The following is a 27,558-nucleotide window of genomic DNA, read 5'->3' on the forward strand; positions in this document are numbered from 1 at the left end:
GGTGCAGCTGAATTTCAACAGACGTTCCCAAAAGGTTACACTTACAGACCGCCCCTCTGCTGAACGGGCTGTCACACTCCTGCCTTTTAAATGTGGTGGTGGGGTCTGAGCACAAGGTCTTTTATAAATTCTTGTGTGTTGTCAGGAGGAGATGGCCCAGATACACAGAGTTAACATGAACAGAGTGATGGGGACTTTAAATCCTAAACAGAATAGACTCATTAGAGCTCGTTTCTCATGTTACACCCTGTGTGGAAGCAAATATCAATAACTAACCACATTCCGACAACTAAAGCAAAAGTATAAAAATACTGCCTGCTCCATAAATGGAAAAAAGAGTATTTTACTCAGTTTATTGAACAAAATATCTTACAGTATCTTGGATATACATATATACATATTATTTTGTACTGTGTAACACGGTTGGTGAACCCCTGCAGTGACATTGATTGTAGCTGTGCCTCCAAACTTCAATGGATGTTTCAAGGAAATATTAATACATCATTGACTTCCAAACACATTATACAAATCTTAATATAGAAAGCACAAAAAATAAGAATTTTTCAGTGAAAAGTACTCACTCTCAGGACAGAAAGGTTCTTCATACAAAAACAACTTTAACATTTTCTTTTTCTTTTTTTTTTCTTCTTTTTTTGCAGTTACAGTATGCAGGTAATAAATATACCTGGAATTCCCTCCGTTTATGTCACATGGTGTCGGTCACTTTTCCTCTGCACGGAAATCACCAATAAGGACTTATTCTAGAACAAATAAAGAAGTGGCTCGGCCACCGGAGCTTCTGCTGCTGCTGCACATTATCTGCACGCCTCTCAGATAACATACACATCAGTCTTCTCCCCAAGAAGCCAGTACGTTCTCATTTTGCCTTTGCCCTGCAAAAAAAAACACAGAAATCAATAGGCTCATCAATGGAGATGAAGTGGGGGTGGGTGGCAGGTGGGGGCGACATCCTCTATTAGGTTGCCCTTCTTTAAGGGTGACCCTGATGGTTACTGCTGCTCAGCTTACACCTCCACCTTTCTCCACAGATGAAGCTTCATACATGAGCAGAGCAGAATTAACCATATCATACTTGAGAATGTTAACAGCTTATCACTGTTGTCAAGGGAAAATCGTGTATCTCTGTTGAATGCTAAAACGGTCCTTTAAGTGATTAGATATCACGTGTGTAATGTCTGTAATAGTAGAACATGACACTCCAAATACACAGAAACCATACTGAGGACATAACCTGTGTCCTCAGTGGTAGCCACAGATAATCGGACTGCAACTAATGATTATTTTCATCACTGATCAGTCTGAGGAATATTATTTTAATGAATCGATTAATAGTTTAGTCTGTATAAGTAGCATATGATCCCATAACCCCTCCCCCAGACGGCCGCCCACCCCGAGTCTGGTTCTGTTGGAGGTTTCTTCCTGTTAAAGGGAGTTTTTGCTCCCCGTTGTTGCAAGTGCCTTAAGATAATATATGTTATGATTTGGCACAATACAAAAAAAATTGAATTGAATTGAAAGATAAGCTTTTATTTGATGTAGTACCAATAGAAATCAACTTGTTGAAGGAATGTTTTAAAATCATATATAATTCTCTCTGGTGCCTAATTCTGAAATTTCTGAACAACACAACAATAATTAAATTATTTTCTGCCATCAAATCTGAATCTGAATGACTTGTTCATACTGATGTTTTTTGTAGTGTGACGAAACGTGAGCTTTGGTTTGCATAATAGCATTTATTTTGAAACAGCAAAGGAACAGTTCTCACCTTCATTTCCACATCTCCTCGTAACTGGAGGTCGAAGTATCCAAACTCATCCAGAACTTCTTTGGTGGCTGATGATACGTGGATTTTCAAGGCTGCAAAACACATGAAGAGCACGTCAATGACACATGACAACTCTAACAGTATTTGATTTTTACCACCACACCGCCTCTATCTCAGGCCTCAGGACAGAAAGCAGGTGAGGAAACTGAGGAGTGAGACGAGCTGATGTGTTCGCTCCCGACAGACGCCAACAGCTGAAATGCAAACGGTGATGAAAATCTGTATTGTTTTGTCCAATTAATGCACACAGTGCAGAGATATGAGATGTGATTCCTGCCTGTGAAGCTTCAGGCTGCACAGTTTATCGCTGGCTAAGGGCCCTTAGCTGTAAGTGCTATCAATTATTTACCAGTGGAGGCACAATACAGGAAGCGACTCAGTAGTTAATCAATACATCTGATGATCCATTCGCAAAATATCCAACCACAGTTTCATAACACTAGTTCCTGTCACTGCCAGTTAAGAACAGACACGCCAGTGTAGAAAGTATTAGACTCAGCAGCTCAATACGTCTTATATTCAGCTTAGAAACCATGTTTCATCCAACCACAGCAGCAGATACTCGTTTATGGTTACCTCAACATAAGGAGAATAAAATGATGATTTGCTGTTCATTTCGACCCTCATTAGTTGTTACCTTGCCAACAACTAATCTTCTCCCTTAAAGGTCTCATATAGTATAAAGGGAGATGATTATAAAGCAGGTCTAGGTTCTATATTAATACTGTGAAAGTATCAAAGCGCTCAGTCCACAGGGAAATGCACACAGCCTGTATTCAGATACTGAGCCTTAAAACCAGCTGTCGGAACTTCTGGAATTTTGTGATGTCACAACAAAGCAGGCACCGCTCTCAGCTACGCCCTAAGCCCCGCCCACCTGGCCCCCCATCCAACCTGGCAGGATTTGGTTTCTCTGTGTGTCTACCTGAAATCTGCTATATTTTTATTGGATCACTTAGAAAACAGTCAGCCAATCAGAGGAGAGGATCAGAGCCTCCTCTCTAATGATTGGCTCACTGTTTGTTACCAGAGCTCCAGAGAGAAGCCTGAGAGAGGAGATGTAAAACTACATTGAGATGGTTTTTGGTTCTTAAAACCATAAATATATCTTCTTTTGGATCAACACTTCAAATAAAACACAAATTAACAAAATACAGTTTAAATTGCACCAGAACTAAACACATGAGCAGTAAAACAGGTGCTCACTGTGTATAGGCTGATATTTCTTAGCTGTAAACAGTTCCCAACAAATGCACTGTTTACTCCTGTTTGAGAACTGTTTGCGTGCAGAGCCCTGCTGTTTTAGAAAATGACTGAGCTTATTTAAAAAAAAAAAAATAAAAAAATGAAACTATATACTTGTGAACTTGTTTTTATAGATTTCCATCTTTAGAGGGAACCAATGTGCTCGGGGCTGTGAGCCACAGACAGAGAGGGGAAGTCAGAAAGAGAGGCAGGAAAAAACTCTTTAGTTACTTCAAGTTTAAACCCTGTAAACCAAGTTAGAAATGTCTCACACATGGCAGAAGTTAATATGAACCATTGTGTAAATTTTCTTTTGGTACAAGCCCTATAATAGTCAGTGTTTTTATGTAGCCAAAGAAACAGTCTTAGGAGACTTTACACTTTGTGAACATACAACAGCCTCTATCCTTACATCATCAATTAGATAAGGAAAAACTTACAAAACCAACATGCAAATGGAAAAACTTAACATGTATTATATTATGGTTCCTAAATAATTTGAAATAGTGCCGGTGGTAAAGTTTGTTGGAGAAACATGATCAAGAATAAGAAATCCTTTACAGTAAAGTGACAACAAGCTGGAAGTCCTTGAAACACCAAAAAACAAACAGGAAATAATGAGGATGTTGTCATTAGCACAAACAGCTGTGTCAAACATCTTCCCCCTGTTGAACATATTTTTTTTTTTTGTGGAATAAAATAGGGAATAGACGAAGAACAAGTGGCGGTGGCACTCACCCTCTCCGTTGGACTCCATTCGAGATGCCGTGTTGACAGTATCTCCAAACAAACAGTATCTGGGCATTTTTAGCCCGACCACACCGGCACAGACTGGACCTATAAAACACAAGCTAAATATAGTCACATTTTACAGGGGGAAAAAAACAATAATATGTGGAATGCTGGGAGTAATGCTGCTGTCATTATCACACAACCACCTCAATGAAAAATGTTTTTAAATATGTCAGCAAAGGTGTGAGTGAATTGAAACTGCGCTCAGGATGTTTTAATTGACTCTGACAAGGCTAAGTACCAGCCTACGCACGCTGGTCTATCTCTGCTGCATGTCAAGTGTCTGAATAAGAATATAAACAATTCCACCATGAGCTGATGAAGTCTAAATACGGTGTCAGAAGCCTCTCGTAAATTACACCAGACCAAATGTTGCAGACAGATAGGGGTAAAACATCCTGAGTTGTCATGTCCTCTTAGTACCTTGGTATCCGGAGGTTGGAATTTACAAATCGGAACTGCCCCACACTTGAAATACACTCAGCTCCCAGATCATTAGATGTACCTTGCTAAAAATTAAAGCAAACCCTCCCTGACATACCATTCATTTATTATTAAATAAGATCTAATGCTGAACCAGTTTGTCATGGCGATAAGCCCGTAGAGTCATTCACCAGTTATTAAAAATGTTACATTACTGCGATTGATAATGGGGTTTTTGGTGCAGATTAGGCTGACTAATTTTATTGGATGGATAGAAGCTAAAATAATTTACATTTAGTCATTTTAAAGCAGTTTAATCAAGTTTTATAGCACAAGTTGTCACATTACTTATACTGTTATTACATTCAATTTTAGATCGAGGAGATGGAGAGCTGTCTTTTAGTTAGTCCAAGATTGTGATGGAAATTATTGTTCTTATTAGCTGAAGATTTTTTTAATTAATTTACATCAAAACCCTGGTACAGGGGAAATTAGAGGGGTCATGCAGGAAGAATCCTGATGCTGCCTGGACAGCTAACTGTATTTGCTATTAATGGGAAGTGGAAACGATTAAGTTCTCATAATTAGAAGATTCAAGTAGCCTGGTTCAGACATCTGAATCACTGGCTGCATCTTCGATTTGTTCAAAAATTCAAAAAGGTCTGGTGTTGAACTCATTACCGGCCATTTTCCCATCAATTGTTGATGGACACAAGGCAGAATTAGGAATGCGATAGTCATCTTCCTTTGCCGGAGCGAGATAAATAGCTACGTCAATGAGAAATAGCGACAGAAAAACGGCTACAAAAGTGGGAATAAGTGTGGAGGAGATTGACGCTATTGTACATTTTGTTGGAAGTGGACTTGCTGTCGATTCGTTGTTGAAAATGTTCTCTCCAGAACGGAAGGTGACAACATAAAGTTACCATTGTCAGGATCCTACCTAAAAGAAGGCATCTGTGCTTTACACTAGACATCGTGAGTGATCAAAAAGGTCTTGGTCACCTTGGTGCAGATGTCCAGGTGAGGCTGAGAGTCCAGACTCACCTGTGTGTATACCTATCCTGAGTCTCAGCTGGTCGTTGGGCCTGTGCCGGATCTTGAACGTTTTGACCTGCTCTAACAAAGCCAGCGACATCCCGGCAATCTCTCTGGCGTGGAGTTTCCCGTTCCGCACCGGCAGCCCCGACACCACCATGTAGGCGTCACCAATGGTCTCCACCTGAGGGACCAATCACAAGAGATCAAAGCATCAGGAAGTAAAAAACATCATCGTTTTGCTGTTACATTTAGTCCTGTAATTGTTCAACAAGATGAAGGAACATCGATCATCCTGACTCACCTTATACACATCAAAGTTATCGATGATGGCGTCAAAACAGGTGTACAGATCATTGAGCAATGTGACAACCTGTAGAGAGACAGAAGAGTTTTGATTATGTGACTTCAGTAAAACAAATGTGCTGCAATTAAACTCTGTGTTTTGTTAAAAAGCCACCAGACTGGAAGAACAGTGTGTCTGCACAACCAACTCACAGTCTCTCACATTATGTCTGCTGCTGGACGTTTGCCCACTGAGGCTCTCTGACAAAACACATTTACATGACCAAACATCAAATCCACAGATGGAATATTACACACACAATCTGTATTAGAGGCATCAGAGGCTGGCCATTTGTTCAAAGAACAATTATTCATTTAGTCTTCAGTTTTAATTTTAATTTCTTGTTAATTGCGTCTGAATCTCAAATTAAACCCAGCTGGTTCTTTATCAAGCTAAGCTGTCTGTGCTGCACTTTAAGAAAGAGCAGTGCTGAGTGAACGTGAACATTTGAACTGAGAGAAACTTAAGATCATTTTGTTCATACTGAACTCTTAACGGAACAAAGAATGTTCTGACATCAAATTCAAAACACAGGATTGGATCCTGTTCCCAAATCTCACTCCTAAATTGACTGATGCTGTTAATTGTCTGTTTCTTCAGGAACATCCAGTATATGAATTAATATGTAATTTATATGTATGACGTGATTAGTGACTGAGCCTTTAAAGGTGCCCTGTGGAGTGTGTCTTGTAAACAATTAACACTCAGTGTTACTCATCAAAACACATTCTGTGTTTCCTAACAAAAGCGTTGAGTGCATTTCTTTCCACACAGAACATCAACAAAGCTGATTTATTAAACATTTTAAAACCTCCATTATTTAGATCCGTGTTTGCATTGCCAGCAGTCATCGTCACTGTGGCCAAATGAATATCAGTTTCTTCTTCCTGCCTTTTTCTGGTTTGTTGGTGCATTACCACCAATGGAGGATCAAAGGATCTGTGAAATAGTGAGGAACTGACAGCAGAAACGTGTATTGCATCGCCCATGTACTTCTGCGTGTATATGTGTGTGTGTCTTTATGGGTGTGCACAACATACACACCCACTCACCATTGCTCCGTAACGCCACTGGTCAACAGTGCATGTTACCGTTTATTTTCAGTGCGTTAAGTTTGAGTAATTGAACAAGAAGAAGACTGCAAGAAGACTTGCATTAACACTTTGCCTATTTAGCCTTTATAGGCAGGAGCTTTTAAAGTGTTACCACATTATCTACTAATAAAACTAAATGTACTAAATGTGATTTTAAGCAGGGATAGTCCATTAATAATACAACAATTTTCATCAGCATTTATTTATTTATATCATACTTTACTATTTGCTGGATTGATATGATGACATGTTAGACATCCTGCATGTATTTAAATGCAGGAAACAGCGTTCACATAACTTCAGCTTTTTTGCCTCCTTCATATGGAGTGACATGTTCATTTGTTTTAATGGAACTAAACTGACTTGCACAACGTGGGGTATTTCTTTAGTGCACGACTTTCCGGCCTTGTAAAGACGAAAAACAACTTGAAAATCAGCATGAGATAATGGCGATGCGTGGAACACATTTTTGTCCTTGAGGTCACTGTTCTTCAGCACTTCAGACCCTCCGCTTGAATGTGACCTCATGATAATGTCTTTGGTCTGGAAGCCTCCCTTTGGTATTCAAGTGAGAGCGAGATGTGGAGTGGCATTATGTGACTCAACTCTGCGTCAACGCTCTTCCATCTAACAACTGTACTATTTTGAGTTGTAGCTCGTGTGTGGGAACACACTGTGGGAACTATGAGACACACTGTAGGAAGAGACCTGATACTGGTGAGCACTTTTATGCATGAACAGAGAGAGAGAATTCAGCGTGACTGTGATCACGACCAGGGATTTTTAATAAGCTTTTAGAAAAGGTGGAGAGAAAAAATCAGGAGGAAAAAGGAAAACCTGCTACTTCAAGATACGTTACGGGAAGTCCGCTGGAGGACTGCAGTGCGATATGACCTGCTGCGTACCTGTAGGGGTGTACTCTCTGCAGACATGGACGTGAAGCCCACGATGTCGCTGAAGTAAATCGTGACGCTGTCAAATGCTTCAGCCTGCACCGTCTCCCCTCGTTTTAGCTGCTCTGCTACTGAACTGCATGAAGAGAGAAACATGAGGTCAAAACATTCATGCTGCAAATCCATAAAGACAAAAAAAAATAAAAAGGATACTTAGAGAATAAAAAGATCAAGATCAAACAAACAACTGCAGGTGATGAGATGATGTTTGTTTTTAAGAGTTGATCCTACACCGATACCAGTAGCAGAAATGCCTCTGACGCTGGCTAAAATGCTGGATTGGGTATCGACGAGTGTGTGAGTCTACGCACCGATCCGATACCACTGAATTCATTGATCAAACAGAAGTTCTCCCAGAAATCAATTCTTATTTGCCGCTCTAAAACAGTAGCCTAAACAGGAAGTTGTGCTGTGCAGCCACTGGCAACTACTGTTTTAGAGCCATGCCATTCAACAATGATAGCAATCAATTCACATCCATACAGGGTTAGTAATACACAGCTGTTGGATTTTTTTTTTCTTTTACGCAGTGGTATCAGATCAATACAAGTTCAGGTATCAGAATCAGTATCGGGAAGGGAGAAATATTATCGGAACATTATCTGTTTTGTCGACGTCATGTTGTCAGGTTTCAGTAAAAATCGTTTGTCTCTCTGAAACATAATTACACAACGCCTGGCAGGTTCAATTATAACCCACACGTCACATTATCTGTGTTAATTCTGCTCACATTAATTTTCTCTTAATCAAATAACACCATAGGCAAAAACCACTGTGGCAGAAGTCAGCTCATCTAATTCTGAAGCGTGGTGAGAAATGATATCTGTCCTTCCTCTCAAGCTCCTCTCAGTCTGGATGAAGGTTTTTCAGCAGGAGAAGAGGATAAACGGGTGAGAAGGATGGGATTCGCTGCTGCGGTGTTATCCAAAACGCCTAAACTCGCTATCATGTCGGTTTTTCTGTCTCGCCTTAATGAGCGGTTCGCCTGACAGCCCTCTCCTTTCCCTTTCATCTACTCTGAGATCGCACCACGGGGAAATGCGTATCTGTTAGTAAAATGCGGTGTCAGGAAGGATTTCGAGTCTTTAATTAATACAGGGATTTAACACAATTGACAACGTGTCACTGAGCCACGCTGGTAACACTCCCCCTATTTGCTGGGGAGTTAATTGGGGTTTTAAGCTTTGGGCTGGAAGGGCAAGAGTGTCAATGTGATTGTGATTTTTTTTTTTCTTACTGCGGTAAAATTTGGTAGAGGAGGTTTTCAGCTTTTCTCTTCTCCTCCAGGTAGGCTTGTGTTCGCTCCTCCACCAGGTTCTCCAGATTATTGGCGTACTGCTCCATCCTGGACAGCAGGTTGTTGAGAATACTGGTGCTGCCCTCCCTGTGGGAAACATAAACACGGAGGAGAATTAGGAAATGTCCACACCTGATTACTAAATCACTAAAAAGAAGTCTGGCAGGGCAAAAACATGAGCAGTCAAACAGCCAGGCAGGATTTAAGCAAGATATATACTCCTGACCATCAGAAAGGCCCTCCCCCCTTACACCTGACCGATGTCAGACAGCGAGGTCTACGTCGACCGTTTTTCTGTAACTTTCTGTAACCGTCGACCCTGACATTCACACCCACTTAACGCAGTGACTGACCAGTTGTGTAGGTGAGAGAGGAGCCATGCACTGCACGTCTACCTCTCTTTACAATCACACATGGCATTTTTTCATGTGAACAACTGGATGCTGGACTATGAATGTCTTCTAGGAGAGACAGTCTGAAATTGTGTGCTTTTATTTTAGTGTGCAAAACGATTTCTTTACAACCAGTAAACAAACCAACTGGAGTACCCAGATCAATTACTTTGATGAGTACCAAATTATCATAACTGATGGAAATGATAAAACTACACAAACAAAATCCAAACTGGAATAAAACTGAATTATTCTTTAAAAGAGAACTACACTGATTTAGTTTTGCTCTCTTATAACACTGTCAGACTCATGGTGGACAGGGTAAATAAAGTATTAAAAATAGCAGAACCAGAAATATCAACTTTTTTTTTTATTCCATTCATACTTCTTCCTTGTTGCCTACATTACCCACAGTGCAGGTAGCCCTAAAGTAGCCTTGACATGCTACCCTCAAGCAGAAATGAGGAGTGGGCTACAGAGGTCTGGTAACTTCACATCCCCAGATTCCTCTCATTTTAAAACTTGTCTTTACCGCTGACCGATGCTGACTCGAGTGACATCACTTGAGGACAGTTATCACTTCACACAGCTGTCTCCGGAGACACAAAATATACAACTTCTTTCACACACTTCACACAACACTACTCCCCAACATCTGTAAACAGACGTTAATGTGTAAAATCTGCGGAGTTGCCCTTTAAGTTGCTGGATATCTGCACTCACATTTCTTTATCATAAACAATATTAGATTTGTGAATCTGCTCTGTCAATTAAAATCTGATGAGCAAATTATCCATATATTTACCACTTCAATTTCATTTCAATTAAAAGTATTTGTCGATATAATGTAAATATACACTAAATAAAACGCCCTTTCCAATTAGCAAGGTAAAAGCTCCTGCTTGCACTGTATGTAAACGTCAATGCCAAGTATAAAGACTGATCCTTGTGGAGCCTCTTGTCGCAAAACAAATTTACAACGAATGACAGAAACATCAATAGAAGTTAGAGAGAAGAGGGTGGGGGGAGGTCCCAGTTAGAAAGGAGCTGTAAATAATATTCAGTGCATTGTAACAAGGAGCGACAGACTCAAACAGAGTGGGGATTAAGTCCATAGATCAAGTGGACGACTTAAGCTACTTGATGACTGCACCTGGAATTTAAGGCATTCCAATGAATTGGTGTTGCAGTCCCATCATGTGCTTTTAGCAGCTCGATAAATATGGGCCCCGCTTTCTCAGCTTTACATAATTACTTCAGGGGCTAAATGTCAGTGTACATGACTGAGCTAACAATCTATTAATTCAGGCTTCACATATTTGAGTAGCTTTCTCTCCCACAACATGGCCACCTGTCACTATTGGCAACCACTTTCGAAAAAAAAAAAAAAAAAAAAGAGAGACTCACATATTTGTGTTACTTTGTTTTTGTGTACAGTATTTCAAATATGAACACAGCAGCTGTTGTAGCACCCTTCAAACAGACACTACAAACATCCTGTGAAGGTCTCTATGTTCATCTTTTCTGCTGCCATCCCAGAAGTTCACATATATTTTATAATTATATAATACATGTATTGTATAATATCTGTGTGTCTCAGGATATTTCCACATTACGCACACAGACACACACACAGACACACGCATGTACACGCAGTAACTGCGACGGAGCAAGCAGGTGAGTCATCCACACCACCATGGCGGCTAAAAGCATCAATGCCTGGCATCCTGCCACGTTTCTTCTGGGTCACAGATCCTCCACACACCCACATGTTTAAGTTTAAAGAAGAAAACATCAGAGACAGGGATGAGTATCAACACACTGAATGCAATCACACAGGCCACGCACTGTTTACTGCAGCACACATCACAGACATCCATGTTTTGCCACCATTCATCCAAACTAATAGTAATGGTGAGGACTGAGAGCGGTCTGTGATGCTTTTTCATTTCTGCAACCGTTCTTCAAACCCCTTCCCCCTTAAAGCAAGTGAAAGAAAATCTGTTTGTTTGTTACCTCTACTATTTGTTCTGTTGATAGAAGGATAGTGGTGAGAAGTTGTTACAGTGTAAAGCACTTTTTGCTTATGCGCTCTCAGACCGTGAGCAGATACCACGTAACTGCCACCTCCATTGTCTCCCATGTAAAAGTGAAAGCGGCCGTGCCACTGAGGTCGGCAGCAGCAAGTAGAGAGAGGACAGTTGCTGCTCTTGTGAACGCGCATGATTGTTTGCCACAGGAGATCCGTGATTGATTGAATTTTTTCAATGTGGTTGCTGTGTAACCATGGCAACCGCAGAAACTACACAGAAGAAAACTACCTAGAGGGTACCTGAATTATACCTGAATTTTTACCCTTTTCAGCATCTCTAAACAAAACACACAGTGCATCCGAAGAGTAGGATATTCAGGCTCCTTCACTTTTTCACATTTTGTGAAGGCTTATGCTAAAATCCCCAAAAAGATTCCCTCATCACTCCACATTCAATATCCCATAATGACAAAGCAAAAACAGAATTTAATTCAGAGCCTTTGCTATGACACCTGAAATTTAGCTCGTTCAGATCATTTATCTTGATCATCTTTGAGATGTTTCCTTGATTGTAGTACACCTGTTGTAAATTCAATTGATTGGACATGATTTGGAAAGGCACACACCTGTCTATATCGGGTCTCACGGTCGACAATGCAGATCAGAGCAAAAAGACAAATCATGAGGAGGAAGGAGCTTCCTGCAGATACCAGAGACAGGATTGTGTCGAGGCTCAGATCTGGGGAAGGCTACAAAAAAATTCTGCGGCACCGAAGGTTTCGAACAACCAGGACTCTTCCTTGTGCTTGTCCCACAGCCATCCTGAGCAACGGGGGGGAGAAGGGTCTTGGTAAGAGAGGTGATCAAGACCCTGATGGTCACTCTGACTGAGCTCCAGAGATCCCGTGTGTCCTAAGATGGAGGGGCTTATGGCAGAGTGGGCAGACGGAACCTCTCCTCAATAAAAGTTTGCAAAAAAAAGCAACTAAAGGACTCTGAGACTGTGAGAAACAAGATTCTCTGGTCTAATTAAACCAGGATTGAACTGTTTGGCCTGATATCTGGAGGAAACCAGACATGCTTACAATTGGTTGTCCTTCATCTACACAATGAGATTTGAGTATAGCAAAGTAGGAATGGTATGTGCATAGCAGCAACCATTTTCAGGTAAATGCTTTACTTGATGGGTTCCATAGTTAAATCACTACCAAGAAAGGGACTAGTTATATAACTGCAAATTCACAGGAAGGTTCCTGAAAGAGTTGGTGTAATTGGGGATTCATTTTCAACTGTTCATTTCCCATTTACTTCATTTCAATTAGCATAAGTGAGATTCTTTTAGTCGGTGCAGCAGCTCAGATGAACGAATGAAAATTTGAAATTAGTCTACAGGCAAGCATAAACTTGAAACAAACAAATATGAAGAATGAAGTTTCCATAGAGCTGTTCTATTAAAGAAATCTGTCTGGATCTCAACATCTGCTTTACAGGGGTTATTTGTTTTGCTATTGCTACATAGCTAATGTTAGCATTAACAGCAGTTTAATTACCAGTCGAGAACAAACTTTGTGAGTTTCAAACTTAATTCCATTACTCACCAAGAGCTGTCTCCAGTGGTGGAAAGAAACACTTTTGTTCTGCTTGTACTTCTATTACTTATTTTGTTCTACTGAAGTTAGCATGCTAACCAGCTAGCCCTGACCCAGTTGGCCAGTCTCATCACTTTACACACTAGTCAGTGTCCAGGCTGCCCTGAAGAAGTAGCGCTGCTCAGAGGGTGTATTATTACGTCTTGTCTTGTAAATACAACAAAGCTCTTGCCAAGACTTGTGAATAAACAGCTGTTAATGCTAACGTTGGCTATGTGGCAATAGCAAAACTTACAAATAGCTCCTTTACACTCAACATGACCAGTTGAACTAAAATAAATCACTGACTGAATTTAACTGCTGTAATTCTTGAACACATTGTGCAATTACAACCACATGTAGATGACACGTGCACAAATCTGAGTGATCCTGCAGCTAAAATTGATGACTAGAAGTCAGATCTCGTCAGTCTGAGTCATTTGTACAAAGTTGTAATTTTCCCAGACATGATCTACGTAGTTTCAGGAAATCATGTCCTTCGTCACCCAGCTTGTCTATTATTGTGTATTTTGATGCCGATCTAGATCCAGATGCTGATTAAAAATTTAAAGCATTGTGCAATGTTTAAAAAACAAATGAAGAGGACGGTGCAGTCTTGGCTGAGATGTGCATTCTCTGAGAACTTTGCTGTTTACGAAGCAGCTAAACATGCGTCAGGAAGTTACATTTTTCTCAAATATGTGAACTGATGTCAAAAGCACAGAAAAAAGCAGGTAAGACTAAAAGAATAAGAAGCACAAGAGAAAAAAAAGGGACATTTCAGTGATGAACACAAGGTGAAATTAATATTTTTTTGCTGTATAAGTAGTGATGGCAAACAGTGTGACACTTGATGTGCATGGTGAGAGGTCAGTTATTCACAGCAAGTGAGGTGTCAGCTCGCTGTGTGGGTTAAACCGAACCGTTTACTGCTGGAACACCCCTCTTGTTACCGCGCCCTTCAAGCCCAAGCTCGTACATACACCAAAAATAACAGCCCATCCATCACATCATGTCAACAACATACATTTACCTAATGAAAATAACCGGCAAACAGTGCATTAACGCACGGGCCTCCGAGGCAAACAGCTTCATACACATAAGCAGGGACTTAGCTTGTGGTTGTCAGGAGCATCCTTGAGTGCTTCATGGGATATAAATCATATAGAGCTCTCCACTCCAAGCTACTCCAAATGGATAGCTATACATCACCGGGCTCATCCTGCATTGACTTACAGAGATAACAGAGAGGTCAAGCTGAGAGGAAAAACGCACCAGCCACACAGATCTGTTTATAGATTCCCTTCCAAACCACCTGTTTTTAGATTGCTACTCCAACAAGTCAACACGTGCACGTTTGTAGTTTTCCCCAGTCATACCAATTCTTCATTATTTTAAGGGATCATAGCTTCTGGTTGTTATGTACAGTATCACAACAGTCACAGGCTTCTATCAGTTTCAACCAATTTCATTTCTCCTGCTGAGGTAAAAGATGGTCTGACATCCAGGATTTGCATTTCAACTGAGAGCAGCAAGCGTTCAATGGCAACAATGACACAGTATTCTTCTTGTGTGAGTATTGTTTGCACTCAAGGTTCAAGGCTCAGCGGTCATTATACAATATAGGGTTGCACAAAGAAATGCAGCTGCAGTCTTATGGATTTTATTATGTGGACGTTGTGAATATAGTGGTCTTTGGCACCACTACTGACGGCCTTGAACTCTCCAACAAGGAGGTTCTCGCTCGCAGCAAGCGATGGTAATATACTTCGATGGAAAAGGCAATGAGACGGTAACTGTGATTTCTTGTTTCACGCAAGATTTTCATATTGCGTTGAAATGAATGGAAACCAGTGGCTGGATGGAAAATACTTGGCACTAATGTGAAATATACTTGTGATTAATAGGTAAAAAAACCCCACAGTGTTATCAGTGGATAACCTTGCACTTAAGAGTGGTCAAAAATGAAAAATGATATATTTGTATTTTATGACAACTAATATTTCAGATATTAAAGTTAGCTTTTATAGCACTGATGAGGCTGCTGGGGTCAGAACTGTGCAGTTATTGGAAAATAAAAGATTGAACTACTTTATTACTACACACGTGATCAGCTGTCAGACAGAGTTGAGCGTAGGTGTACATACGGCGTACGAGTATGGTAGTTTAACGGTTAAGAAAATGTAGTTCAAAAGGAACAGGCTGTTTGATGGCAATAAAAAGCAGTGAAAATATTGAAATACAGCGTACACTTCAACTGACGTGTTTGTTTTTCGATGGCTGTGACAGTAGTTGTGTCTACTTTTCCAAAATGGCAGCGCAACTGAATTGAAACTACTGCAGGTAAGACACAGACTATGTGCAATTACCTCACACAACCCTATGTCAAATAACCCGAACTATCACTTTAAGTCAACGGCAAATTCTGCTGAAATAATGAGTAATAATAATACTGAATAGGTTATTAAGAAAATTAAGTTCAAGCAGGTATGAAAAATAGACTGAAAGCATCACTGCTGCACTAGCTGTATTTTTCTACAGTACCTGGACAATCTGTGCTCTATAGCTGGATTTATACTGGTGTGCTCACACAGCCCCCGAAGCTGAAACCTGTACCTCCTCAAATATACAGTATAACCTCACGTCTTTCTTACAGTGGCTATTCTGTGGAGACCACAGGAACTATGATTGGTCAGCCTGGGCTGCTTGTGTTTTCTGCTGCAGGTGGAAATTGTTGATAGTAAGAACAACATCATGCAAGGTGAAGGAAAGCTCAGCTATTTTTATTTCTCCTTTTCACTAACAAACATTTAACAAAGCCATCTGTACTGCAAACCTCCTGCTCACTGTGATTGCCACTCCATCGTAGTGAATGAAAGAATGTACACATGACTACTTTGAATATGGCCTGCAAAGTCCTGTTCAACAGTGACACAAGGTAAATCTTCCCATCATTGCTCTCTATCACAAAGTGAATGAAAGCATGTTGACACATTAACAGTGGGGTATATAATTAAAGCACAACACAGCCCGATCATATGTGCAACATGTGTCTGGTGCTATCAACAGGTGAAAATCAGCTCTGAGCCTTAAATCAGCTCTTTCACCAGAGGCACTTACAGCAGGAGCTGGAAAACTGTATCTTAGGCGAAGCTAGATACCACACAACATGACCATGTTGGAGGCAGAAAGCTCCAAGTTGCCATTCAGAGTAATGAAGCGTGACCTGTGTTTTGATCTCCCTGTCACAACTCACGGGACAGGAGGATCGACTGCAGCTGGCAGGCTGAACGTTACAACCTCTGGCAGCAACAAACTGCTGCTACTTACGCGCTGAGCTTAGCCTCCTGAATGCTGATTCTACCTTTAAATCCCCCTTTTAACACCATCGGAGCTTAAAATAAACAACACTCTTTTCACATTATATGACAATTACATACTGTAAATCTGTTTCCGCTTTTTCCAGCTCTATCACAGATGTAGGATGCTTTGAATGATCGAAGTATTCAAACCTAAGATGCCATGTTTATTGTGGCTTTATTGTCACATCCAATTAAAATATTCAATTTAGTCTTCATGCTGAATTTTATACACATCTCCTCCATAGTTGAGCACCATATTTGGTGTTTTTGGAAACATTTTGGCATCTCGAGTAGATCTGGAATAGAACTTTCCTTGATTTGATGACAGTTGGTTTATTCGGTCTGATCAAACCGCATCCACACAGACCTGATGAAGGAAAATCTTTCTTAACTGAGGTTTTTGTTTATTTAGCGAGTGCAAAAAGTAAATGAGTAAAACTGTATTTATGTAGACTTATTATATGCCTTAGAATAGTTTTTAAAATACCTTTTCAAAGAAGAGATTTGAACGGGTGAAATCGGGGGCAAGTGGGGGAGTGAGTGAGAGAGAAGAAAGAGAGAGAGACAGTGTTGTTTTTCGAGTAATACAATTTCTTGGTGCTCACCTCAAACTCACATCTTATCAGTCTGCTTTCTGTCTGTTTCTTTAGCCTCAGTTGTCTCTTTTTAGGTAGGCGGTGAGTGTACACACACACACACACACACACACACACACACACACACACACACACACACACACACACACACACAGAGATCATGTCCTTTGGTCGCCCTAGGTAATTACACATTACATATAAACACAATTTGAACACTCAACTAACCTCCAGTGGGACATTGTTAGATAGTCTAGAATCCAGGATTGAAAAAGCTCTGCCACCACAATTCTTGAGCTTTGAGGCACAACCTGGAGCCCTTGTTGATCTCATGATTTGATTCGGAAAGTCCAGAATCGATTCATTTCATTTACATTCTTGATGATTCAGTTATATCAGATAAATAACAATGTTGTGTAAAGCTGGTTTGAGAATTTATCCTGGGAACTTACATTTCTTCTACATTCAGTGAGCAGCACTGTTGTTTCTTTGAATATAAAATTGTGTAAAATGATCATTATACGCTAAATTTTAAACATTGTTAATTGTGGTTATAAAACTGGATCATCTATATTTTTTATGCCAACATGTGCCAAACAGTTGAGCAACAATTAAAAAAAGAAAACCTGCACCCACTTACAAGGGTGTCACTATGCATATTTTAAACGATAAATACTATCCCATACAGCTGTATGGGATATTTGTGTCAGTGACAGATGCTTCAACAAAGTACAGCAAATCCACTTTAATCATCACGTTGAGCACAGACAACAGTCTGTGACAGAAACTCTGCTCTGTGCACTGTTTGTTTGTCTGATATCTGCAGACAGACGTTAGCTTGTGTTGGTTCCCAGCAAGGACAGACTGAATCGGGCACTCGAATTCTGTGGCTTCACATATCATAGCCAGAAATAACAACAACACACAACAAACACAAACAGAGAGTTCAGATCAGCAGAGCTTTTTTTTTCAGCCTATCTCTCTCGTAGATAAAATCTTTAGATCCGCTAGAAGATAGCCAGAGTCAGCTAACCATGTCGGGTAACAACCGCAACTGTTTACTTATATTTAAAATAACCATTTTGTGATCATTGTTATAATTTGAGTTCTGCAAGGAAGAAATTTTACACGTCATGCACCATGTAGAACAAGTAACCACTGCCAACAAATAACATTTAGCACAGATTTATGTGTACTGATTAAAGATGTAAATATCAATGTTTTTATAATCAATATTGGATCATTCTAATAATTAATTAATCAGATTTTAAATTTCAATCCTAGAATTGACTGGAAGCCAGTGTAACGATTCCAGCTCTGGGGTAACGGGAACGCGGAGGAGTCTTTGTTAGCAATCATGCAGCAGAATTTTGTTCTTATTGTAGAAATGCTACGGCTTCTTGGCTTAGACAAGAAAATACAGCATTACAATAGTCAAGACACAGAGTCAACAGTGGAGGATTTGTTCAAACTGCTGCAGAGATAAGAGGGGACGCAGTTTAACAATGTTTCTTAAATGAAAATAACTGGACAGAATAACTGACAAAAGTTCAACTGAGTCACCTTTGGTTTCAAAAAGTGCTTTTGAAGTATGTAAAGAGCGTAAAACAGGTCCCAGAATAGACCCTTGAGGAACTCCACAGGTCAGAGGAGCACAGACTCTTTCAGCGATGGATACGAGAACAGGATAATGCATTTAGTCATGAATATGAGATAAATAAATACTAGCCAACTTTTCAGCTTTTAGTACAGTACTGTGAGTTGGAACAACAGTTAGCCTCCCAACATCCATCTGAAGTGATGAATCCCCACTGATTGTGTCCAGATCAACATGACTGTTTTCGTTTTATAAGAATTTAGCTTAATGCCACTTTTGGCCTCAGTCACTTTTTTAATCTATAAATAAACTGTTTCATATTTAGCAGCTCATGTGAATCAGAAGCCACTATATGAAAACCTGCACATGTTAATGCAAAACTACATTTGATACTTCAGTGTTTTTACTCTAGTAGAACTGTGAGTACAGGTTTTCTCTATTATGGTATTTCTTCTGTAGTTTTCTACAACTTACTTAATATATGTTGTGTTTTTACAGAGGGAATCATGTCTGTACATAAACAGTATAGTAGTGTTATACACTCCTGAACAGCTCCTACCGGCCTCTCATATTTCCATTTCCGTGTTTTAGTGTTTGTTCTCTAAAGTGTTCTCTCACTTTGTATCAGCAGGGATGCTTCACACAGTAACTCCCTCTGTCAGAGCCGCCCTCCTTGAGGGAAAACATGCGTGCCTCCCTTCCTGCGCCGACATAAAACTCAGAACCAAAATATGCATATGAATGATTCATGGGATCATTCAAAACAATACCAGAAACATGGGCTCAAACACACACACACACACACGCTCAGAGATGGAAAGGCAACAAAGAGCGCTTCCTGTCAAGAGCTGCCTGTCAGGAATTACAAGCAGCCTTTTATCTAAAATTGTCTTGGTGATTTCCAAAACATGATTCTTTTTTCCTATTTGCCTTTTTGAACCTCTTAAACACATCAACTTTCATGGCAGTCAGAGGGACATCGAGCTATCAACACAGCGTTCATGTGTTGAGCTTGGCAGGAATGATACTGATAGTGTGGGAAAAAAACTGGCTCTGTCGATTTCAATTTGTCAAATTATCTCCGCTTTGAAAAATAGGATGGAAGTGTGGAAAATGTTAAATAGATCAAGAGTGCGTCCAGCTAACTGTGTTTTGGTTTAATTCTGTTGATTAAAGGGTCGCTTCACCCAAACTACAAGAAAGAAAAATCTTTTTTTTAATCACTTCTCATATCTAGCCATGGTAATGAAAACAAGTGAAGTGTGGGTCTCACTTGTTGAGTTTGGCCATGTAGATCTTGATGTGGCCGAAGTCGGCCCTCTCTGCGGGGTCTTCGGCCCAGCAGCCCTCCATCAGGATGGTCAGCTCCTCCGAGTGGCATCTGTTGTCGGTCGTTGGGCGGAAGTACGGCTTCTGACCGTTCCTCACCTTCTGCACGATCTCTGCGGTGGAGAGACAGAGAGTGTGGTCTGCAGTGAGACACGTAGTGTGTGTGTGTGTGTGTGTGTGTGTGTGTGTGTGTGTGTGTGTGTGTGTGTGTGTGTGTGTGTGTGTCTGGATGAGCAGGCTGTTATACTCATCAGTCAGTTCAGGCATTTCAGTCTGTTCAGTGTGACTTGATGCAACCTCCTGTGTAGCTGAAGCTGAACACCGCTGTATTATATGGGGTGGACAAATGATACAACAGCCCTGCACTGACTCAGGGTAGTTAAAAAAAAAATGTTTTTCTTTTTCTTTTTAACATTAAATACTTAAGGATTAGTTCAACATTTTTATTATTTCATTTTCTTTTCTGTCGAGATTTAGAGAAGAAGATTGATACCCCTCTCATGTCCCTCAATAATTGTCCGGCACATAACCTCTAGTAACACCACAACATGTCGGTGGGCAGATTGCCTCCTCCAGACAGAGTCAGACTAGCTGCTGGCAAACCCCAAAAGCCTTTAAGTCAACTTTTTACAGAGAGGACGAGGCTGTTCTGGCAGATAGCTCCCACCCTCTCTCCAGCCAGTTTGAGCCTTTGAACTCTGGGAGGCACTTGGCAAATAAAAATGTATTTAAAAAGTCCTTAATCCCAAGTGATATCAGTATTATTAACTGTCTGTGAAGGATCTCACTCATCCAGGTCATGGTGATCCAAGAAAAGTTGAATTGAGGGCAACGAGACTTGGTTGAAAGACAAATCACCTCTGATCAAGAGGTTTCTTCAGTTCTGAATATTTTGTAGTGTATATAGTATATATTAAATATACTGAATATTTATATCTCTACAAAGTAAGAGATAGGATTTCAACCACAGAGACTAATGTGTAATGTGACCTCGTCTATATGTTTGTTTTACAAACTGCTCATGTCTTTCTTATTTTGTTGCTCCTTGTGTTTGAGCTGAAGACAAATGTTCACCCTGGTGGACAATAAAGATATTCTATTCTATTCTATTCTATTCTATTGTATTCTATTCTGTTTTCAGTCTTTTGCTAAGCTATGCTAACCAGCTGCTGGCTTCATATTTACCTTACAGACATGTGAGTGGTATCTGTTCTTCTAACTCTCAGCAGGACAGTGAATAAGCAAACTTACCAAAAAGAATTACTATTTTAAGGTTTAAAAAAAACAACCCTCTTGTTAGGCTGGTAAAAGCCTTTAAAAAAAACCTTTGGATTATCTTAATTCATCTCATCAGGCCAAAATCTTGATTTGTCCGTTACACTGATTAATGACCTACTACATGGGAAACTAAATGCTAACGTCATCATGCTAATATGCTAGAGTTAGATGTAAACAAAGCAAACTCCTGCTAAACATAAGCAAGTTAGTTTCCACTCAGGTTTGAAAATGCACGTAAAAACACATGGATGAATATGCACCTTGTGTGACCAGCTGAAACCAAACAGATGTTTTTGAATTATACGCTCTTTCTGATAATTTGTTCACCAACAACATGATTTTTTACCATGTGAGTGTGACCTTGGTTCTCTACGCTTCTGCAGCTGAAACACATTTACTGAGCTTGTATTTAACTAACAACTCCTTACTGCTACCACAATGCTGCTGCAGTGTGACTTATTTCTCTTTAGGGATTTCACTATGGGTTTTGATCTTTATTGCTGCATTCAGTGGCTGCTAAACAGAACCTAGATTACTATTTTGATAATCATGTTTTTCTGTTAATGTGCTATTTCTGGTGGATGAGCTTAATATATTCCTCAGTGCAGATTAGCTCTTTGCTGTTGCTGATTTCTTCTCTCTGATCCATTAATCGTATCAATCTAAAAGTTTGTAAGAGACATCCTTCCCACAATTATTCCTCTGCATCCTCTTCTTTCTGTTATTAGTATCATCACTGAAGACACCACAAAACTACTACTACAGTGCTGGTTAAATCACATTCAGACAGCAGAGAGCAGGTGACGACTTTCACTGCTCTCAGCCTGTTATGGATGGAAAAATATCAAGCACTTGTTCAATGAGCATCGAGCACGACTGCGAATAAAAAGCCAATGAAAGTCATCACATGGAGGAAGCACCCCAGGAGGGTTTTACACATCCACTTTGCATGTGTAGAAGTTGAAGTCAAGATGTTGAACTGCTTTAAAAGTTTTTTCCCACAGTCCCTCAGCAGAAGCAGCGGTGGAAGTATAAGAGTGGTGGTGAAGAAACCGGTCAAACCGCAATCGGCAACATGTGTGCAAGAAGGTGACGAGCCAACATGTCCGCAGCGATTAAACTCAGATTTTCTTTAAGTCTTAGTTCATTTAGGAAGATAAAAACATTGTGTTTGAGTTTTCCAGCGAGAGAAGGCTACTGCTAATTAATTCCAAAGTACATCTGAAGCCAATCGGCTTAAGCAGACTGAGCTGGACAACAGTTACAGGTTTTTTAGGACGAAATTCCCTCTTTGTGTCCTAGAGCAGTGTTTTCCTTGCTGAGCTGCGGTGGAGGGATGGTGACAAAAAGCTCACCATATAATAACTCATGGTAGCTTTGAACTTAATTTTTCCACAGAAATTAACCGTGGATTGGATCCCCCGATCGCCGGAAAAGGATCTGTTTGAGGCCAGTTCGGGAGCGGAGACTAATTAAAGTGACCAGCAGTGCAGTGCCTTCGAGCTATGAGGGCACGAGAGGATTGTTTTCATTGGAAAAATATTTAACCTTTCATGTATTGTTGGGCAAATACCTGCTTGCCTCTCCAGCCATTTAACTTCTCTTTTTTGCCGGACCAACTCTAGTAATTACATTCATAATGGAGCATCAGCACATAATTTAAATTAGGGTCAGTACAAGAAGTGTTCCCCTCGCAGTGGCCACACATGAAGTACAGTAAGCGTGTGGAGTCTTAAACCTCTAAGGTTCTTTATGGTGACAGACTTGTTTTTTACTACAGTATCAGCTTTGTTTCTCTTCCTATACTCTTTAAAAATAGATATTATTATTCTTTTGAAGCATTTACAGTCTACCTTAAACAAATCTTGTTGCTAACTTGAGCTGGACTGACTTATATTTTTCATATATAATATATGAAAAATATCTATCTATCTATCTATCTATCTATCTATCTATCTATCTATCTATCTATATTTCTTGTTGATGTGTTTTGTTAAGTTTTTGTTAAGTAAATAAAATATTAACATTTTTCAAAATAATACATGAGTATGAATTTTGAAAATCCCTGCAGCTTCTTAAACAAACATATTATAACTGATTAAGCTGCTTCGAGACATAAAACACATTTTTGTTTATTTCATTTATTTTTACTCGTATTAATCATTTTCCTTATCTGTGCTTTGTTTGGTTTGTTTCACAGTTCCATGTCTGAGATAGGAGCTGTGTTGGTTTCTGTGACTCCACCTGCCTTTGACATCTGGCCAACATGTGTGCTTTGTTTGTGTTCATGGCTGCAGCGCCACGATATAGTAGTCTGACCTTACAGAGGTCCCCTCTGAAATGTCAGTGAAAAGCCAATGAATGGTGTTCCTATTATGTGAACTTCCGTCGTTTCTGTCCTTGTCCTTCAAACTGAGTCTTCACAAATACAGTGTTCCTCTGGTTTCCTATAGAGAAGCTTTGTGTACGTTCTGATTCATCTGTTTGATGTTAGTCTGTTAGCGTGCTGATTTCAAGGCTCCAGCTCATTTGATGCCTCAGGGGTCCGCTGACCTTTGACCTTAGGCCTATAAAATACAGTTGTGTTTACCTTTGGGGCTGAGGTCCATGCCCTCCACATAGAAAGGCCCGTTCCTCAGGGCTATTTCCTGCAGGATGATGCCGAAACTGTACACGTCACCCTTCTGAGTCCCGCGAGGAGGATGGCGGTCGTATATGAGCAGCTCAGGAGCCGTCCACAGCTTCTCTGAAAAACGAGTCACAAGTGTTAAACAACAGTGGCTGATGTTTTTGTGAATGAGAATTGTGCTGTGGACGTTCAAACTTTGAACTGGACTTACTTGCATAGACAGCGTGCGAGTCATCGTTTTCGCAGGACGAGCGGAAGCTGGCCAAGCCATAATCCGTGATTTTCAAAACAAATCGACTGTCCACCACGCAATTAGATGACTTCAGATTTCCATGGCAGCCGATGTAGCTGTTGTGGAGATAGTTCATTCCCTGGTGGAGAGGAGCGTTAAGTCAAGCATTAAAGGGTGTCCCCCCACCCCCCCCCTCTTTTCCTCTACTGCATAATCGAACATGAAAACACACAAATCCAGACATATGGAAATAATATGCTTTGACAAGTGGATGTATGCTGAAGCTTTTGAAAAGATGCCTTGTTTCAAGCACGGCAGAGTCATTGGGGGAATTTCTGTGAAATTACTGTTAATTCCTTTGGGAGGGGGGGGACAGTGAGTACTGACTGTACTCATGTTCAATATTTTGTGGAAACGGTGAGTCAAACGTCCCTCAAAGCTTCAGCAGCGCCTCTCCTCTGCAGTGCGCTGCTATCTGTGTGGAGCAATTTAGCCGCAGCGCTTCGTCACGCATGTAGTTCAATATCGAATCCAACCAGGAGACCGACCTCCAAACAAAAAGCCCCTTTATTAGGACGGATTGAAGATAATCTCCTGAAGTACGTCCACTATTAGTTTTGATTGAGCTGGAAGGAAATTTTAGCAAAGTTTATGATTATGTTTCTGCCCCACTTTACACTATATAATGGCAATATTTACTGTAGTTTCATACACTGCACTGTGCCAAAAATACATTTCTGTGCCTCACTCACACTTTCCCTGTCCATGCGAAACCATGGCAACCTAGAATTTTTTTTGTGTGTGTCTCTACAGCACACAAAGCAGCTCATTTAACATTGAAAAGTAACCTTTTGCCAGCATTTCTATAAAACCAAGAGATAAATCGATGCCTCTGTCCTGTCTGTGACTCCTGGTTTTTGTTTACAGTACAGTCTGACCACCACGCACCTTCACAATGTCATTGATCAGCGAGTAGCGGAACATCCAGTCCAGGTTGATGCTCTCATTCTCCAAAATGTCCTGGACAAATCAGAAATAGAGAAGAAAACATACACAGACAAGGAAAAAAAAATTGAGTTTCTGCTTCATCTTTTGAACTCTCTGCAGCCATTTGAGCAGCAAAGTTTATTTTGGGACTAAACACAGAACCACTTTCAGACCAGATACCGTATATTCTTTTTCATTTTCAGGGTCAGGATGTTAATGAATAACCCTCAAAGGCCCTGCAGCCAGCCGCTTACTGGAATCTGGGTCCTGCTTTGACTTTAAGCCACATCACATCAGCTGCAACTATTTGCCTTTTTATGCAGAAGACCTTCTCTACAAGTGTGAGTGATGAAGTCCATGGCTTGAGTTTCCCATTGTTTCCAGCTCGTCCATTTTAAGAAGCTGCTGGCATGTTGGGAACACTGTGTGCAGGCCAAGAACAATTACACTTGGTGCATCGCAAATTTCTTAAGACAAATAACAAAGATTGAATATAAGACAAAGACAAAAATATGTCAAACAAAGGCGCTCATACTGTGATTTTAGTGGGTCCTGTAGAGCTCCAGGGGCAGAGCTCGGTCTACACACAGGAATAGCCCGTCCATGATAAAACAGTTTATTCTGGTAGTGTTTGTAGTTTAATATTTGTTTGTCAGCAGATATGTCAAAAGCCTGTTGAGTGATTTCAGTGTAATTTGGTGGAACATTTGGAAATTCATGATCACAGGATTTGTTTTTGTAACATGGATCCAGAAATTTATTAAAGGGTCCAGGCTTTTTTAAAAAACAGTCAGGCTTTTTCGTGAACTACTTCACTTACTTGAAAGTAAAAAACATTTGCACAACACATGCACGGTGCAGCAGCTAAAGTGATTTTCATAAAATTACTTGATTTAAGTCAGAAAAATGTCAGGAAATAGTGAAAATGCTGCTCAGAATTACCCAGAGCCCAAAGTGATGTCTTTACATTGCCTGTTTTTGTCCGACCAAGATATAAAAGATCAGCTGATCCTCACATCTGAGGAGCTGGAAATATTTGGTACTTTTGCATGAGAAATTACTTTTTAATGAAACAGATCAAAATGCCGTTGTTGTATCTGTTTCTGTGTGACCACTGGGCAGATGACCATCATCACTTTGTGTGCAGACAAAACAACATATAATATGATAATTATTGTGCTTTATGGTTGCTGGCAGGTGGATTTTTTAACTTTTGGACAGACTCATGCTAGCTGTTTCCCCCTAATTCCAGTCTTCATGCTAAGCTAAGCTAACTGGCTGCCGTCTCCAGCGTCATAGTAACTGCACAGACATGAGAGTGGTCTCGATCTTTTCCTCTAACACTAAGAAAGAAAGTGAATGAGCATCTCTCCTAAGGGGCAAATGATTCCTTTAATTTTTTGTTGATCAACTAACAGTCGCTGTAGAGAGAGACCGTACAGCCTGGGCAGAGTATGTGGCTCTCTTGAGGCTTTTAGTTTACTTGTAAAATTGTTCATTTTTCAAGGAAACAATGATTTCATTTTCAAATATTGGCTGATTATGTTCAAAGTATATAAATACTCTGCTAATAATAATAATTTGTACCTGATGTGTTTTTTTATTCACACAAAGTTTAATTACCTCATTAAAAATAAAAAATTACACCCAATCCTACTTTCTCTATGTATCTATCAATATATGCAAATATTGTTTATTTTAAAAGTTTAACTACTGGACACAAGATAAAGATTTTTTGAAAAGTCGATTGTCAGTGTATGTGCACTGGAGGTTTCAGGTTTTCACATCACACATTGTAAAAAGCTGCATATTGGACCATAACTGTCTTCTACACTAAATGTGTTGTCACATAACGCTCCCATATATGCAGAGAGCACAGTGAAAGCTTCTACCTTGAATGTGAGAAATGAAAACAACAAACATTATTCTGCACAGTGACGGTCTGAAGTAACAATAAACAACACACAATTTCAAGCGGAAGGAAACTTCAAGTAGCAGAATATCAGCAGTTTGACACTAGTGTAAAGTCATGTGTCATAACTCTCTTCAGCAATATGTGTAAAAGTGAAAGAACAGGAGCAGGAGACTGTACCTGCAGGCTGCCTCTGGGACAGTACTCTGTTACGATGCAGATGTTGGGAGGGTCAATGCAGGCCCCGATGAACCTGGTTAGATGGTTGAACTGAACGTCTCTCATCTGAAAATAACCACACAAACACACTGCAACTGTGAGTGCAAGTCTTTCCAAACATCACATTCCCAAACCCCATGGAAACAGAGGACGGGGTAGAGGACTGACGGTTCATTTATATACAAAGTTTTGAGAATAACGCTGCCAGCAGTTCATCAAAATAGTCTATTTGCAGTTGGCTAGCTGGCACGCTGTCCTTTTTCTACGTGTTGAGACACATTCCTGCTCAGGGCACCCAGTTGAAACATGTGCATGTGCATAAATTGCCCTT

General features: G+C 40.2%; 1 protein-coding gene across 1 annotated transcript in view; it reads right to left on the bottom strand.

The window, feature by feature from the left end:
• Positions 1–327: 327 nt before the first annotated feature.
• npr2 (natriuretic peptide receptor 2) overlaps positions 328–27,558 on the bottom strand; it is a 68,472-nt gene continuing 41,241 nt past the window's right edge. The window contains exons 12-23 of the mRNA XM_022744441.1: positions 27,189–27,293; positions 25,058–25,129; positions 24,089–24,248; positions 23,839–23,994; positions 19,915–20,083; positions 8,978–9,124; positions 7,693–7,816; positions 5,652–5,720; positions 5,357–5,531; positions 3,833–3,931; positions 1,790–1,881; positions 328–893 (exon numbers count right to left, since the gene is read on the bottom strand). Coding sequence (XP_022600162.1) covers positions 831–893; positions 1,790–1,881; positions 3,833–3,931; positions 5,357–5,531; positions 5,652–5,720; positions 7,693–7,816; positions 8,978–9,124; positions 19,915–20,083; positions 23,839–23,994; positions 24,089–24,248; positions 25,058–25,129; positions 27,189–27,293 — 1,431 coding nt within the window. The 3' untranslated portion in view covers positions 328–830. The remainder of the gene's footprint in view (positions 894–1,789; positions 1,882–3,832; positions 3,932–5,356; positions 5,532–5,651; positions 5,721–7,692; positions 7,817–8,977; positions 9,125–19,914; positions 20,084–23,838; positions 23,995–24,088; positions 24,249–25,057; positions 25,130–27,188; positions 27,294–27,558) is intronic.

This window comes from Seriola dumerili, unplaced genomic scaffold, assembly GCF_002260705.1.
Source record: "Seriola dumerili isolate Sdu_G_001 unplaced genomic scaffold, Sdu_1.0 BDQW01000081.1, whole genome shotgun sequence".
NCBI lineage: Eukaryota > Metazoa > Chordata > Actinopteri > Carangiformes > Carangidae > Seriola > Seriola dumerili.